Raw genomic sequence first — 17,433 nt, forward strand, 5'->3', positions numbered from 1 at the left:
CTCAGAGCTCTACGGACAATTCCTTTGACCTCATGGCATGGTGTTTGCTCTGACGTGCACTGTCAACTGTGGGACCTTATATAGACAGGTGTGTGCCTTTGCAAATCATGTCCAATCAATTGAATTGACCACAGTTGGACTCCAATCAAGTTGTAGAAACATCTCAAGGATGATAAATGGAAACAGGATGTACCTGAGCTCAATTTCGAGTCTCATAGCAAAGGGTCTGAATACTTATGTAAATAAGGTATTTCAGATTTTTTATTTTTAATAATTTTGCAAAAATGTTTAAAACCTGTTTTTGCTTTGTCATTATGGGGTATTGTGTGTAGATTGGTGAGGGAAAACATTACTTTAATCCATTTTAGAATAAGGCTGTAACGTAACAAAATGTGTAAAATGGGAAGGGGTCTGAATACTTTCCGAATGCACTATATATTTATTTTGACAATAGATATTCTGCCGGTTAAAGCAACTGGGACATTATTCCATCCAGGTCAGATTGAATTTACTTTAGCGTTCTGTTAAAGTTTCTGCTGATGGTTTTATCTAAATAAAAGGAAATATATCTACTCCCAAGTATTTAAAATGGGAAACGATTGGGATTCCAAAAAGTAGAAGATGGTGTCCTCCATCGGGATCTTGAGATGCAGTAGGGCTGATTTTGGTTAGATTGATTTTATAATTTGAGATTAAGCTGAATTTATCTATGATCTTCAATGCGTTTGGGAGTGATTTAGATACATTGTCTAGATAAAGTAAAATATCGTCAGTGTATAACGAGATTAAGTAATCAGTAGATTCTAGGGAAATTGGTGTTATTCCTTCGATTGAAAAATTGCCTGGGCCAGGGGTTCCGTGGATAATAAAAATAGCAAAGGGAAAATTGGATTGCCTTGTCTGCTGCTTCTAGTGATTCTGAAAGGAGCAGATATTGCCTGTTATAACTATGGCTGAGGGATTGGCATATAGCATTTTAATCATAGTAATGAAATTGGAGCCAATTCCCATATGTTCCAAGACAGACCAGAGATATGTACATTCTCATCTATCAAAATATTTGTCTGTATCGAGAAATAATACAGCCCAAGGAGTTGTTGTTTCTGATGAAGCATCTAAGATATGTAATAGTCGACTGAGTTTATCTGAGGATTAAAGTTTTTTAACAAACCCGCTTTGGTCCGTGTGGAACAATTTGTGTAAGTCTCGAGACGGGACAACAACATTTAGGAAAACAGTTTCATATCTGTGTTTATCCTTACCTTTTTTAAATAAAAGTTACATTAGTGCTGTATTCAAATCTCTCCCAAATGAACCTTTGTGAACGGCTGTGTTAATCATTTCGAGCAATAGTGGACCTAATTGATTCCAACATTTTAAATAGACCTCAGAAGGAATATCGTCCCATCCATTGCCTTTATTCATGCTATCCAATGCCCTTTTGAGTTAATTAAGAGAGATTTGGGCTCCCAGTGAGGTGGCTTCTTCAGTTGAAAGAAGAGGAGTTCTTAAATATTTTAGAAAGGCCTTAGTCTGGCGTGTGGATTTACAATCAGAGGTGTAGGTACAGTTATTTATAGAAGCGGGACAATCTTTGATTGATTAATTTGGGTTCTGATAGTAATTCCCCTGTTTTAGATTCAATAATTGCTATATCAGCTAATAGATCAGTACTGTGTAGCTTGTTGGATAGTAAACGACTAGGACGATTACCATGGAAGTAATGGTTGAGTCTAACTCGATTGATGGCAAATTCTGCTCTCTTCAATCAATAAATTAAATTCTGTCTTGACTTTGGAAAGAGTAATAGCTACCTGGTCTGAAAATAGTGTTTGTTGAGAACTCTCTAATCCAGTTAACAACATTTCCAATTCTGGCATCTTTAATTGTGATTTATTCAACCCAGATGCAATTGCAGTTGCATTATTTTTTATAAAACCTTCGGTGGCATCCCATAGAAGCCGGGGTTCATCGACTGAATTTGTATTGATCATTTTGAATTAATTTAGTTCAATTTCAAATTGATCACAGAAGGTAGGAATTGTATTAATGAAATGTTGAAACGCCATCTTGTGGCTCTTTTAGTAGATTCTAAGATTTGAAGTTGACATTAGTAAGCATGGTGGTCAGACAAGCTCATATGTTGAATTTCTATTTTCTCAATTAAAGAAAATAGAGGTGTAGATAATAGTATGAAATCGATTCGTGAGACTGATCCCTCCCCTTCCTTAAACAATTGTGTAGTAGTCCGTATGGGACTGGCTATCTCTCATTACCAGTAACAAAAAGTAGGGGAATAGCTTCCAACTTATATTGCCATATTTTGCCCATTTAGGGATTCAATGTGCTGTAGCCACATAAGAAAGCAGGCCCAGTCTGTGTGACACCTCAATACAGTATATTGTTCATTAATTGTTGTGGTGTCATCACTGTGTTAATGTCCTCCTGTTCCATAGGCAATATAATAATAACAAAGTCCAATACTCAACAATAATAGTAATAATTCTCCTTGTACCCACTTGAGGGGGTGTCCTCATCATTGTCTTATGCTGAGGGCAGCATATACCCTAGCCATATTCTAGGCTGCGTGATTGAATGTTGAGCCAGTCATAATGGGGTTCAATCTGTCGACTTGTCCCTTGCGTATTGGGTTTGATGTGGTTCTCGCAGAAGTCTTGAGCTTCCTTGGCAGTGGAGAACGTGCATGTTGTGTTCTGGAAGGTCAAGAGGCCGGATGAGTTTGGAATCTGATTGATTGATTGCTTCTGTGGACAGGTGTCTTTTTTATACAGGTAACAAGCTGAGATTAGGAGCACTCTCTTTAAGAGTGTGCTCCTAATCTCAGCTTGTTACCTGTATAAAAGACACCTGGGAGCCAGAAATCTTTCTGATTGAGAGGGAGTCAAATACTAATTTCCCTCATTAAAATGCAAATCAATTTATAACATTTTTGACATGCGTTTTTCTGGATTTTTTTGTTGTTATTCTGTCTCTCACTGTTCAAATAAACCTACCATTAAAATTATAGACTGATCATTTCTTTGTCAGTGGGCAAATGTACAAAATCAGCAGGGGATCCAAAAAAAAATCCCTCACTGTAGGTCAGAGCCCTCGATTCCACTGTGAGGCGAACAATTCGCAGTTTGACTTCAAAACTGTGGATTTGTACAATCATAGAGTGAGAGCCATTCCGGAGAGGACCCGTGTGGTGCGCAATATTAATTAGCAGCATGGGACCCAGCTTCTCCTGCCCAAACAGTTCATAGAACAGATTGCTCATGAAAGAAGTTGGGTTGCCCGCATCCACGCCTGTTTCAAGTCCTACAACCCGTACATTCACTTAACCGGAATCATTTTCAAGTGATTCCGTTTTCTCTTTTAGGAGATTGATTGCCCCTTCTAGCTTAGGTCTCTCTGTTTCCAGGTCATGGATTCACACCTCTGTCACATTGACCGTCTTCTCCAGACTTTCCACTTTAGTTGAATAGGCATCCACTTTAGAAGTGAGTGATTAATTTACCGGTTTTAATTGCAAGTCGAGGGCAGAGGTAGTCTCCTCACGAACAATCTCTCGGAAAGTAGCAGCCAGCTCTTTCTGTTGTGTGGTGTTGAGAGCCGCCATGTTCCCACAGGTGAATTGTGGGTGGACAGATTATTTTATCTGCTGGAGTGAAATGGATCTGCAAATCTTTTCTTGTCATACAATGAACGTCTCACACCTTAATATGATGTTTACAATTGACCATTTTTGAAAACAAATCCGTTAATTCATAGTAATTTTGCAAAAGAAAGCCACGATAAGGTCACGCATTTCAATGCATGCCACCAGATCCCAGCAAAAGCCTTGTTGAGCATTTTTGTCAACAATTCAAAAACTGTGGAGATGTATTGCCATAGCCGCGGGAAGTAGTTTGGGGCTGTTTGCCCATGCTACAGACAGCTATATTGGTCCGCTTATACATAACTAGTAAAGGCCCGGGGCACTACTTTTGGTCAAAAATACTTTTTGCAAACAAAATAAAAAATTTATATTAAAGAAAAAATCATTATTTTTCAGGGGGTGCAGTAGCACCCTCAGCACCCCTAGTTCCTGCGGTTTATGTGTATTGTTACACCTATAGTTCTATTCAGCTTATTCATGTACATGAATGCAACTGACTAAGGATAGGTAATATGTGAAATGTATGAACCATTAATGTCACATTTAATTGTGTGCCTTTGTGGTGCCCTTTTTACAGCATTCTTTTGAGGTCTTGTAGTCCTGACTCTTGTCCCTGGGGGAATTGAAAATGTGTATAGTGCTCACCATGTCCTTTAGGGCTGGGAATTGCCAGGGACCTCATGATACAATATTACGATATTATCACGGTACTTACATTTACATTACATTTTAGTCATTTAGCAGACGCTCTTATCCAGAGCGACTTACAGGAGCAATTAGGGTTAAGTGCCTTGCTCAAGGGCACATTAACGTCATTTAGCAGACGCTCTTAGCCAGAGCGACTCACAAATTGGTGCGTTCACCCTATAGCCAGTGGGATAACCACTTTACAATTTGGGGGGTTAGAAGGATTACTTTATCGGATTAGAAGGATTACTTAGGTCCCGATACGATATGTATTGCGATTCTCATGATTCTATATGTATTGTGATTCGATACTGCGATTATATTGCGATTTGATGTTCCAAGCATATTGCTCACTATACAGTATGTCTGCTGCAGAAACATATGAGAGAGCCATAATAAAAACGAGTTTTGATCAGTCATGGAAATAAAGGTGCTGAAAACATGTTGGATCACTTTTTAAAAAGAAGATGGAGAACGTACTATAGGATAAAAAATGCCAGAGCTAATGTCGCGGTGTCCCTAATTATTTTTACTGATTTGTTGTCGGGCTCCCGAGTGGCGCAGCGGTCTAAGGCACTGCATCTCAGTGCTTGAGGCGTCACTACAGACCCCCTGGTTCGATTCCAGGCTGTATCACAACCGGCCGTGATTGGGAGTCCCATAGGGCAGCGCACAATTGGCCCAGCGTCGTCTGGGTTTGGCAGGTGTAGGCCGTCATTGTAAATAAGAATTTGTTCTTAACTGACTTGCCTAGTTAAGTAAAGGTTAAATAAAATAAAAAATAGTAAGCAAACTGTTGATGGCCAGCTCCTGCATGTAAGCTGTACTAGGGTTGATGATAATGGTATACAGAGGGGGATGGCATTACTCAAGGGGGCTGTGGCTTACGGCTGGCCCTTACATCCTCTTAACACACCCACCCACTGTGATGGGAGCCAGAGTGAAGTGAGCCAGACGTGGTGTAGAGCTGCTGCCACTGCTCTTGCTGTGCTGCCTGTGAAATACCTAAGTCTGCGTGGTGCTGAGGGGGCCTGGAGCAGGGGTCGCTGCTAATCACAGAGCAGAGCAGAGGGAGAGGAGATCCAGTAGTGGCTGAGAGAGAGATAGAGAGAGAAGATAGAAGCAGGGAAGGGAGTGGAGCATGAGAGCTGAGCTGTGAACATACTGGAGAACATAAATCTTGTTGACGTTTTTAGACGGTAGTTGGAGCATCAGGACAGGATGGCTGTCCTGCATCTGTGCAGTCTGCTGCTGCTGCTCATGGCTCCTGTTCATGGCCAATGGTGGGGTGTGTTCTGGGGGAAAGCACAGGACATGACCACACAGGCCCCGACCACCGAGGTCCCCACCACCACCACCAAGGTATTTTGGACAATGGAAGGGACAGAGGTGGGCACCCAGACGGAGGTGTACACTACTGCACCTGTTCAGAGTACACTTCTACAGAGCACACAGGAGCCTGCAGGTGCTGGAACAACAGAGATCAAGCCCAAGGCTAAGAAAATACCTCTGAAAATGTGGAAGAGTCGTGGTAAGTTATTCTGTGCTGTGCAGGAGTCGAGGTACACCTGGAGTGTGCTGGATGATGTAGTTTTTTCAGGTTAATTTCCGTTTGGGATTCTGTCCAAAAAAGTGGTCTTTATGTTGTGTTTAAATAACAACAGTTCTGCCACTGGTTCTGCACTTGGCTTGCACGTTCAATTAAACAGAACCAATGCTCTGTGAGTTCTCAGTCATCGACTTAGCATAATGCTGTAAAAACTTCCCTTGAAGGAATCTAAAGGCCCTGACAATGTGGCAGCTGTGTAGCTATGGACTCATGGTGGTTCATAATTTTTGTTAAAGTAGGCTCAAGCTGATACTTGTAGTGGGATCATGACAGAGATTAGGTAGTGTGTTCCCTCACAGCCTGCTCAAGCTTACTGAGCATGGCTACGCTTTTTAAACTTGTCTAATTGAGGCTGTGCATTGCTGAGGGGAGCAGGTTTCCTGCTAGCCCCTTGGTTTCCGAAGTAAATCCCTATCACATGATATTAAAATAATAGGATTAGGGCCAGGAGCCTTCCTGGAACCTGGGGAAAATGTGGTCCGAGAAGTGTGAGAATTGTTTCAGAGCCTGCGCTGGGCTGGGTTGTGGGGTGAGAGAGCGAGAGTGGGGAATGGGGCACAGACGGATGGGTGAGGTACGGGAGGGAGGACTGATATCAAGAGGCTGGAGATGAGAGGAGCGATACAACATTTTCATAACTGAGATGGATGGGGCACCGGTTATAGGGAAATACATTTCCAAAATACTGTATGTTTGATGTCTTGCCTGACTAGAAGAATTGGGGGCTAAATCATCATTCAGTAAACTCCAAGAAAATCACTGGACAAAGAGGACAAAGTTGTATCCACATTCTGCAAGCTCTCTCTGAACAAAATGTGTTGTTAACTCTTGTCTCTCCTGTCTATTCCTCTGTCTGAGCTGTACTGTAGGTGTTACGCTCTGACATCTTCTCTCCACAATGTTAATGTGTCTGTCTGAGGAGGATGTCTGTCTGTCGATCCAGCTTTGATAATTGCCGGCCATAAACAGTAACTCACGCTCCCAGACATCCACTCAGTATGGCAACCTACTTATAGAACTTTAGACAGTTCACACCATTCACCTGTATGTTATTAGCATTACTGTGTTGCTATGCTAAAACAGGCAGGGTTTTCATTGAGGACATCTGATATATGTTTGTATATATTTTTAATTTTTTATTTTTTTATTTCACCTTTATTTAACCAGGTAAACCAGTTGAGAACAAGTTCTCATTTACAACTGTGACCTGGCCAAGATAAAGCAAAGCAGTGCGATAAAAACAACAACTGGTACAAATAAAATACCAGTCAAAAGTTTGGACACACCTACTCATTCAAGAGTTTTTCTTTATTTTTACTTTTAATAGTGAATAAATCAAAACTATGAAATAACACATATGGAATCATGTAGTAACCAAAAAAGTGTTAAACAAATCAAAATATATTTTATATTTGAGATTCTTCAAATAGCCACCCTTTGCCTTGATGACAGCTTTGCACACTCTTGGCATTCTCTCAACCAGCTTCAACTGGAATGCTTTTACAACAGTCTTGAAGGAGTTCCCACATATGCTGAGCACTTGTTGACTGCTTTTCCTTCACTCTGCGGTCCAACTCATCCCAAACCATCTCAATTGGGTTGAGGTCGGGTGATTGTGGAGGACAGGTCATCTGATGCAGCACTCCATCACTCTCCTTCTTGGTAAAATAGCCCTTACACAGCCTGGGGGTGTGTTGGGTCATTGTCCTGTTGAAAAACAAATGATAGTCCCACTAAGCGCAAAACAGATGGGATGGCATATCGCTGCAGAATGCTGTGGTAGCCATGCTGGTTAAGTGTGCCTTGATTTCAAAATAAATCACTGACAGTGTTACCAGCAAAGCACCATCACACCTCCTCCTCCATGCTTCATGATGGGAACAACAAATGCGGAGATAATCCGTTCACCTACTCTGCGTCTCACAAAGACAGCAGTTGGAACCAAAAATCTCATATTTGGACTCATCAGACCAGAGGACAGATTTCCACCGGTCTAATATCTATTGCTCGTGTTTCTTGGCACAAGCAAGTCTCTTCTTATTATTGGTGTCCTTTAGTAGTGGTTTCTTTGCAGCAATTTGACCATGAAGGCCAGATTCACGCAGTCTCCTCTGAACAGTCAATGTTGAGATGTGTCTGTTACTTGAACTTGAAAATTTATTTGGGCTGCAATCTGAGGTGCAGTTAACGCCAATGAACTTATCCTCTGCAGCAGAGGTAACTCTGGGTCTTCCTTTCCTGTGGCAGTCCTCATGAGAGCCAGTTTCATCATAGCGCTTGATGGTTTTTGCGACTGCACTTTCAAAGTTCTTGACATTTTCCAGATTGCCTGACCTTCATGTCTTAAAGTAATGATGGACTGTCATTTCTCTTTGCTTATTTGAGCTGTTCTAGCCATAATATGGACTTGGTCTTTTACCAAATAGGGCTACCTTCTCTATACCCCCCTACCTTGTCACAACACAAATGATTGGCTCAAATGCATTAAGAATGAACTTTTAACAAGGCACACGTGTTAATTGAAATGCATTCCAGGTGACTACCTCATGAAGCTGGTTGAGAGAATGCCAAGAGAGCGCAAAGCTGTCATGAAGGCAAAGGAAGAATCTCAAATATAAAATATATTTTGATTTTTTTAACACTTTTTTTGGTTACTACATGATTCCATATGTGTTATTTCATAGTTTCGATGTCTTCACTATTATTCTACAATGTAGAAAATAGTAAAAATAAAGAAAAACCCTTGAATGAGTAGGTGTGTCCAAACTTTTGACTGGTACTGTATTTCTACCAAGTTGTTTTACGTGAACTTCTGAAAGATCTTTCTCTGATCCCACTAATAGATTGGCTTGGTTGTGGCAGTCTGGGTTGTGTGACTCAGTCAGTGTTTGTGTGAGGCTACATGTTGTGGGAGGCATTTGTTCCGAGTGGAGGATGTTCAAACACTACCACCCTCCTCCCTAATTGGCATGTCTTTTTCCACTTTGCTAATTTGATGAATTACAGACCCAATCAGAGACCATGTCTCGTCTGTGGGCGAAGAGGCCCACTGATGTGTAGAGGAGGGTTAACACTTGACAAGACTGAGGGGAAATCAATGGCCAAGAGGTTACCTCGGTGGAATGTTGGGGTGAGAGTGTTCGCCAAGGGAGATGAACTGCATGTGGGGGAGAATGGAGAGAATGTGATCTACCAGTATCTTTCTCCGCTAAGCCCTGTCTCTACACCACGATGAAAGGCCCCTCAACCCCAATTAAAGGCTTTACGCCAAGTGTCTGTAGGTTATGTTGGACAGGGGAAAAAGATTGAGGGCAATGAGCCATTGGTGAACGTTTGACTCATTAGGGGGTCGTTAGGCTCAGTGATCAGGATAGATGGGTTTGGGAGACCCTGGCCACATCGGTTATGGTAGTATGAGATATCAGTCCTATACTGTGCTTGCGCTCTTTGGGATAGTTTCCAGGACACAGTTTAAGCCGAGTGCTGTACTACCCACATGAAAAAATACTATAGTATACTTTGGTATAAATACTATAGTATTCACTGTAGTGATTTTGCAGAATTTACTGTAGTATACTGTAGTATTTACAGTTAACTATAGTAAAATAAAACTACAGTATATACTATAGTAATTAATGTCGTGTTTTTGTGGATTGAAGTATACTGTAGTATTTACGATAGTATTTTTGCAGACTGTACTATACTGTAGTATTTACTGTAGTGTTTTTGTTTTATCTTTGACATACTGGAGAAATACTAAAATAGCACATTTTCCATAACCGGTAGGTAGGTAGATAGGTAGGTAGGTCGGTCTGGGATCTGAACAGATAGTTCAGCGCTTCTGCTGTTTTCTATAATCTGTAGGGAACACAATATATGGTCTATACTTGGCATGTAGGTTTCTCACTAATGGGTGGCAGAAATTGCGATATGGGGAGGGGAACGGGCAGGGTATAGTAATTACTATAGTAATTAATGTAGTGTTTTTGTGGCTTGAAGTATACTGTAGTATTTATTGTAGTGTTTTTGCAGACTGTAGTATACTGTAGTATTTACTGTAGTGTTTTTGTGGACTGTAGTATACTGTAGTATTTTGGGTGGCACATATTGTGATATGGGGAGGGGAATGGGCAGGGTATATGCAAATTAAATACTGTGTTTTTCTGGACATTACTGTAGTATTTACAAGAGTGATTTTTTTGTGGCTAATACTATAGGATTTACTGTAGCATTCCACAGTATACTACAACATTCTATAGTAAGCACTACACATGATCGAGAGATACTACAGTGTGTAGTATATTATTCTACAGTACACTACAGTTTACTATAGAATTCTATAGTACGTACTGTAGTATTCTATTGTGAACTGTAATATTTCTTCATCTATGTAAAAAGTATTTTCAATGTAGAATTTCCATTGAAAGTGCTTTTTAGTCCAGGACTAGGCTTAATCTGTGTCTGGGAAACCCTACCTTTGTGTTCTATGCATAAAACCATATAATAGTGATTGTGATTATAGCCAGGGACTGATCAAGGTCAGGTGACAGCACATACACTACCGGTCAAAAGTTTTAGAACACCTACTCATTCAAGGGTTTTCTTTATTTTTTACTATTTTCTACATTGTAGAATAAGAGTGAAGACATCAAAACTATGAAATAACACATATGGAATCATGTAGTAACCAAAAAAGTATTAAAGAAATCTAAATATATTTTATATTTAAGATTCTTCAAATAGCCACCCTTTGCCTTGATGACAGCTTTGCACACTCTTGGCATTCTCTCAACCAGCTTCACCTGGAATGCTTTTCCAACAGTCTTGAAGGAGTTCCCACATATGCTGAGCACTTGTTGGCTTCTTTTCCTTCACTCTGCGGTCCGACTCATCCCAAACCATCTCAATTTAGTTGAGGTCAGGGGATTGTGGAGGCCAGGTCATCTGATGCAGCACTCCATCACTCTCCTTCTTGGTCAAATAGCCCTTACACAGCCTGGAGGTGTGTTGGGTCATTGTCCTGTTGAAAAACAAATGATAGTCCCACTAAGCCCAAACCAGATGGGATGGCGTATCGCTGCAGAATACTGTGGTAGCCATGCTGGTTAAATGTGCCTTGAATTCTTAATAAATCACAGATAGTGTCACTAGCAAAGCACCCCCACAGCATAACACCTCCTCCTCCATGCTTTACGGTGGGAAATACACATGCAGAGATCATCCGTTCACCCACACCGCGTCTCACAAAGACACGGCAGTTGGAACCAAAAATGTGGACTCCTGCCAAAGGACACATTTCCACCGGTCTAATGTCCATTGCTCGTGTTTCGTAGCCCAAGCAAGTCTCTTCTTCTTATTGGTGTCCTTTAGTAGTGGTTTCATTGCAGCAATTCAACCATGAAGGCCTGACTCACACAGTCTCCTCTGAACAGTTGATGTTGAGATGTGTCTGTTACTTAAACTCTGTGAAGCATTTATTTGGGCTGCAATTTCTGAGGCTGGTAACTCTAATGAACTTATCCTCTGCAGCAGAGGTAACTCTGGGTCTTCCATTCCTGTGGCGGTCCTCATGAGAGCCAATTTCATCATAGCGCTTGATGGTTTTTGCGACTGCACTTGAAGAAACTTTCAAAGTTCTTGAAATGTTCCGGATTGACTGACCTTCATGTCTCAAAGTAATGATGGACTATAATTTCTCTTTGCTTATTTGAGCTGTTCTTGCCATAATATGGGCTTGGTCTTTTACCAAATAGGGATATTTTCTGTACACCCCCCTACCTTGTCACAACACAACTGATTGGCTCAAATGCATTAAGAAGGAAATAATTTCCACGAATTAACTTTTAAGAAGGCACACGTGTTAATTGAAATGCATTCCAGGTGACTACCTCATGAAGCTGGTTGAGAGAATGCCAAGAGTGCGCAAAGCTGTCATCAAGGCAAAGGGTGGCTATTTGAAGAATCTCAAATATAAAATATATTTTGCTTTGTTTTACACTTTTTTGGTTACTACATGATTCCATATGTGTTATTTCATAGTTTTGATGTCTTCACTATTATTTTACAATGTAGAAAATAGTACAAATTAAGAAAAACCCTTGATTGAGTAGGTGTTCTAAAACTTTTGACCGGTGGTGTACTTATATGATATTATCTGCTAATTGTTCGTTACACTGGAGGAGTAGTTCCATAAAGGTTCCAGTGATTGCAGTTCTGACTGCAGTGGTGAAATGACGTAACTCGATGACGTACAGGATGCTGACATGTCTTGATGAGAGCATTGGATGTTATTGTGATTTTTAGTAATGCTATGCTGATAGTAGAAATGTTGCTGATATCTATAGTAATACTGTACCCTCTATTATATTTACATTTTAGTAATTTAGCAGATGCTCTTATCCAGAGTGACTTACAGGAGCAATTAGGGTTAAGTGCCTTGCTCAACGGCCCATCAACAGATTTTTCAGTCGGCTCGGGGACTTGAACCAGCGACCTTTCGGTTACTGGCACAACGCGAACCAGCGACCTTTCAGTTACTGTCCCAATGCTCTTAACCGCTAGGCTAACTGCTAGGCTAACTGCCACAGAGTTTTCTATACAGCTTTAGGCTCATACGTGATTCTGTTCATTGTGTTTTGATCTCATGATTCTGTTGCGTTTCCTCCTCCTTACAGAGCATGGCTCTAAAGGCCACCTAGACCTGACTGAGTTGATTGGGGTGCCGCTCCCTCCCTCTGTCACCTATATCACCGGCTATGAGGGCTTCCGGCCGGCCTACAACTTCGGGCCCGGCGCCAACATCGGACGCCTCACCAAGACCTTCATGCCCGACCCTTTCTTCAAGGACTTTGCCATCATCGTCACCATTAGGCCCAGCAGCAACCAGGGAGGGGTGCTGTTCGCCATCACTGATGCCCAGCAGAGGGTGGTGCAGCTGGGGCTGGCGCTGACAGCCGTGGAGGATCAGACTCAGAGTATTCAGCTGTACTACACCGAGGGGGGCCAGGGGTCCTCACACAGCCAGCAGGTGGTGTCTTTCAAGGTGCCTGATATGACCAAAAAGTGGACAATATTCACTCTGTCGGTGCAGGACCAGGAGGTGCGCCTCTATATGGACTGTGATGACTTCCAAGCAGAGACCTTCCACAGGAGCAGCCACCAGCTCAGCTTTGAGCCCAGCTCAGGCATCTTTGTGGGCAACGCTGGAGGGACTGGGCTGGAGAGGTTTGTGGTAAGTCGAGGGTTGCTTCTGATCATTTTACAGTACCATGTCTTACTGTAGGTTTATGTGTGCTGGGTTTGGGTGGGTTGGTCTCTCTCTCTCTCTCTCTCTCTCTCTCTCTCTCTCTCTCTCTCTCTCTCTCTCTCTCTCTCTCTCTCTCTCTCTCTCTTTCTCTTTCTCTTTCTCTTTCTCTTTCTCTTTCTCTCTCTCTCTCTCTCTCTCTCTCTCTCTCTCTCTCTCTCTCTCTCTCTCTCTCTCTCTCTCTCTCTCTCTCTCTCTCTCTCTCTCTCTCTCTCTCTCTCTCTCTCTCTCTCTCTCTCTCTCTCTCTCTCTCTCTCTCTCTCTCTCTCTCTCTCTCTCTCTCTCTCTCTCTCTCTCTCTCTCTTCTCTCTCTCTCTCTCTCTCTCTCTCTCTCTCTCTCTCTCTCTCTCTCTCTCTCTCTCTCTCTCTCTCTCTCTCTCTCTCTCTCTCTCTCTCTCTCTCTCTCTCTCTCTCTCTCTCTCTCTCTCTCTCTCTCTCTCTCTCTCTCTCTCTCTCTCTCTCTCTCTCTCTCTCTGTGTGTCTATGTTTAATTCTTTGCACAAATTACTTGCACTGTGTGGATTGTTAGTCCTACTCTGTTTGCCCAGGCTGCGTTAGCATGAACATTACTCCATTAACATGATAAAAGACTCAAAGGTCATCTGTGTTTAATTAGTCTTAACTACTGTCCTAAAAGCTCCACAGCTGGGACATCTTCCCATTCGCTATGCACCACTTGTCTAGCATACAATATCGGATTTCAACAAGAATGTTTAGCTATATCATAAATAGTGATTAATGTATGAATATGCTCAGTCAGTTTCTCAGAATCAGCACATATAAGGTTGTATAACTCCGCTCCAAACATCCTGAAATTTGAGAGCCATCGATAGTACACAGACTAACGGGAGGTCCTGGCAGTCTCTCAGAGAGGAAGGGAGAGATCAGCTTTGTTTAATAAACAGACCCATGGTCAGCTCTGCTCAGCTCAAGTCCTCACGTTCATGTGTCCTGTGATGTCTGTTCCAGTTTTTGCTTCTCTGAGAGGAGAAACGGTGAGGTTCACTAACTGAGGAATTAAGGGGGCGACAGTAGTGTCTGGTCTAGTCAAAACAATATCTCCCACATACCACACATTGACTGTCAACCAGTGTAGTTATGGAGAGTGAGACCATTGAGATATTTCATATTGATTATCTATGAAGAGAGAACTATTCAGCTGGTTCAATATAACCAATTAAAATATTCATATTAATAATTTTGTTGGGTGTCATACTTCTAGATCAAGTCCAGTAAGAGCAGAACTTCCCCTAAAGCCCACTTCTATTAGGTCAAACAAACACTGAGCTATTTATGTTCGTATTCTTATATTTTATTATTTCTTATTGTTGTTGCATTGTTGAGAAGGAACCTGCAAGTAAGCATTTCATTGGACAGTGTATACCATGTGTATCCTGTACATGATATGACTAATAAAAACTTGATGAAGTGAATGGGACTTTCTCCACGCCCCTAAATGAACCATCCGGCAACGTTCTTTATTAGTATGCTGCTGCGCCTCGAGAGTTCTGACGGTGGTGGTGGTGGTGTGTGTTTGGGAAAGTGGTTTCCGTGGCGACGGCAGCAAAGTGGGCAGCTTTTCCTTTTGTTGTTGTGAGGCAATTTGGTGCTGGACTGGCGAGGGGCCTGAGATGGCCAATAGGGGTACACCACAGTCAGTCAGTCAGTCAGTCAGAGCAGAGGGGCCAGAGAGGGAGGGGGGATAATAAGAGGGAGGGGTAGAGAGAGGGGAAAGTGGGAGAGGAGGCGGTGAGAGGAGGTGAGAGGGGAAGATGGGGGCGAGAGAGGGGGAGATGAGGTGGGAAAGGAGGGGTAGAGCGGGAGGAAGAGTAGGCGGTAGAATAAGGGAGTCCCACAGTTAATCATCAAGCCAACAGAACACAGTGGACTGTCATGCGGGGCGATACAATACTGCTGGGTTAAACTCTGTGCCACGAGATGGCTCTGGCCCTTCAAAACCAGCCAGGACGACAAAGCTCCGAGTTTTGTTCTGATGCAGCCTTGATTCGTTTCACTCTCACTCTCTCTCTCTATCTGTCTTTCTATCTTTGGTCTTGTGTTCTGTCTCTGTCTCTCTATGCAATATTGTCTGTTTTTATGATTTTACAGTAGTAAATGTGTTTCAGTAGTTTGCTGTGTTCCATACTGACTGACTGTGGGGCCAGTATTTTACATCCCACTGATCCCAGATCAGAATCTGCCTCTTTCTCTCTCGCTCTCGCTCTCTACATCAGCACAATAACTCCTTATCATACATCACCAAAGCATTATCACATAGCTCTCTCTTTCTCTCCCTCTGTACAGGGCTCTATCCAGCAGCTGGTGATCAAATCAGACCCCAGGGCTGCAGAGGAGCAGTGTGAGGAAGATTATCCCGATGTGAGTGTCTACACACCACATCCTGACACAATACACATTCAGTTCCATTGATATGTATGTATCCATAGCCTTGAGATCCTGACATTCTAGAGGCCTCTTGAAAAAGAAAAGGAGAGCCTCACACTCTAGGAGCTCAGATGCAAATATTCTAGAGGCCTCGTATTGAGTAACGTGTTGAGCGTTTGGCTCGCAAGACAAATTTATCCATGGCTTGACTTGCATAAAGAATACACTTGGCTCTCTCTAGTGTTCAAAAGAGGGAATAATGTTTACTAGTTGACGGTCACTTTTAACTGGCTCTCACTCACATCACTCACATCCATTTGAATCACAGGAGGTTGGTGGCACCTTAATTGGGGAGAACGGGCTCGTGGTAATGACTGGAGCGGAATCAGTGGAATGGTATCAAATACATCAAACACATGATTTCCAGGTGTTTGATGCCATTCCATTTGCCGTTCTCCCCTCAGCAGCCTCCACTGATTTGAATGTACATAGCTGCCACTACTCTCGCCTTGCTTCACCTAAATTATGTGAATGAAGAGTTCCCTCTAGTGGTTAGTTAGGGAAATTCTACTTCTAGGTCACTGGTGTCAAAATCATGTTTGGATGGAGAGATGTATGGTGGTAGTCTTCTGTATTCCAGGCTTCTGGGGATGGGAGTGGGGACGAAACGATGGACGACCGTGAAACAGAGGATGAGCTGATGAACATGGAACGAAGAAAGGAAACAGCACGGGTGAGTAAAGATGGATAGTGTGAGCATGGGGTGTGAGAGATTTTGTTCAGTGAGAGGCTGTCAACGGACGCTGGGTGAGCAGAGATGAGAGAGAGAACATCCGTCCACACAACTAAGATTGGCTTGGACACAAGGCACATTGCTGTCTGAGCAACACTTTCTGACAGACTTCATTGGAAGTCTCTTACATAAGCCTTTGACATGTAGTGGAACATCTTTTGTCTGTTTCATCAGTTTCAATTTGTACTGATACAAAACACAAGTATGTAATAGTGAACACTGGGGGGATATATTCCAGTAGGACGATTCAGTACCTCTATCCCTCTACCCAGTTTTGCGAAACCCAATAACTAGCCTGCTAATATTGTTGCACTCGTTAAGTCTAGGGGTCTTAAGCCTTGTTACATGGTCTGTAACCTGAATGAATGTGTGCATTTATGTGAGAAATCAGCGTTTGAGGACCGTGTTGAATGCACATCACTGCATGGAAAGGCACATTTACGGGTCGAACACGCCAGTGCACAATTCCAAAAACAGTTTCTGGAAATTTGCGTGAAAGTGCACAGCCCTGAACACGTCCGGTATATCTCCGATAACGGACCACTTGTGTGTGCAGACGTGTGTACGGGCATGTATATATCCGGAAACGGTTCAGTAAATCCCCACACGTCCACCCACATCTTGAAATTCCAATGCATGTTTGACGTCAGTTGCAATACATCTCTGTCCACGTCCGCCCAAGTCTCTCCCATAAATGTCAGTAAATAACCGTGCACTTGTTTAAGGCTGTGCATGCTTATTCGCCACAATGAATGCTAATGCTAGTCATTGCTAGCTTGCCTTAGTGGCTGTCAATGGTATATTAAAAACACAATTAATTGTGGAATTAATTAATTAGTGAATTAAGAATAGCTATTATTAATATCACACCTCAGGGTTCCTACACCTTTTCAGAAAAAATTATGTAAGCACCACTATCAAGGTTTTCCCTGCACCTCACAATGTCGCTATACTATCGCTAAACATCTCTTAGTTCCTTGAATAAAACACACAAA

The 17,433-nt window shown here is 42.3% G+C and overlaps 1 protein-coding gene across 4 annotated transcripts in view; it reads left to right on the forward strand.

Moving 5' to 3' along the window:
- The window catches only part of LOC121580967 (collagen alpha-1(XVIII) chain-like), an 88,256-nt gene that overhangs the window by 32,093 nt on the left and 38,730 nt on the right, over nucleotides 1-17,433 (forward strand). For 3 of the 4 annotated variants that reach the window (XM_045224806.1, XM_045224807.1, XM_041896207.2), the window contains exons 1-4: nucleotides 5,304-5,879; nucleotides 12,632-13,188; nucleotides 15,565-15,639; nucleotides 16,286-16,378. In XM_045224806.1, the coding sequence (XP_045080741.1) occupies nucleotides 5,570-5,879; nucleotides 12,632-13,188; nucleotides 15,565-15,639; nucleotides 16,286-16,378 (1,035 nt within the window). In that variant the 5' untranslated portion in view covers nucleotides 5,304-5,569. Of the gene's footprint in view, nucleotides 1-5,303; nucleotides 5,880-12,631; nucleotides 13,189-15,564; nucleotides 15,640-16,285; nucleotides 16,379-17,433 lie in introns of those variants that run through there. The other variant, XM_045224808.1, reaches the window with a different exon arrangement.

The sequence above is a fragment of the Coregonus clupeaformis genome, chromosome 14 (genome assembly GCF_020615455.1).
Source record: "Coregonus clupeaformis isolate EN_2021a chromosome 14, ASM2061545v1, whole genome shotgun sequence".
NCBI lineage: Eukaryota > Metazoa > Chordata > Actinopteri > Salmoniformes > Salmonidae > Coregonus > Coregonus clupeaformis.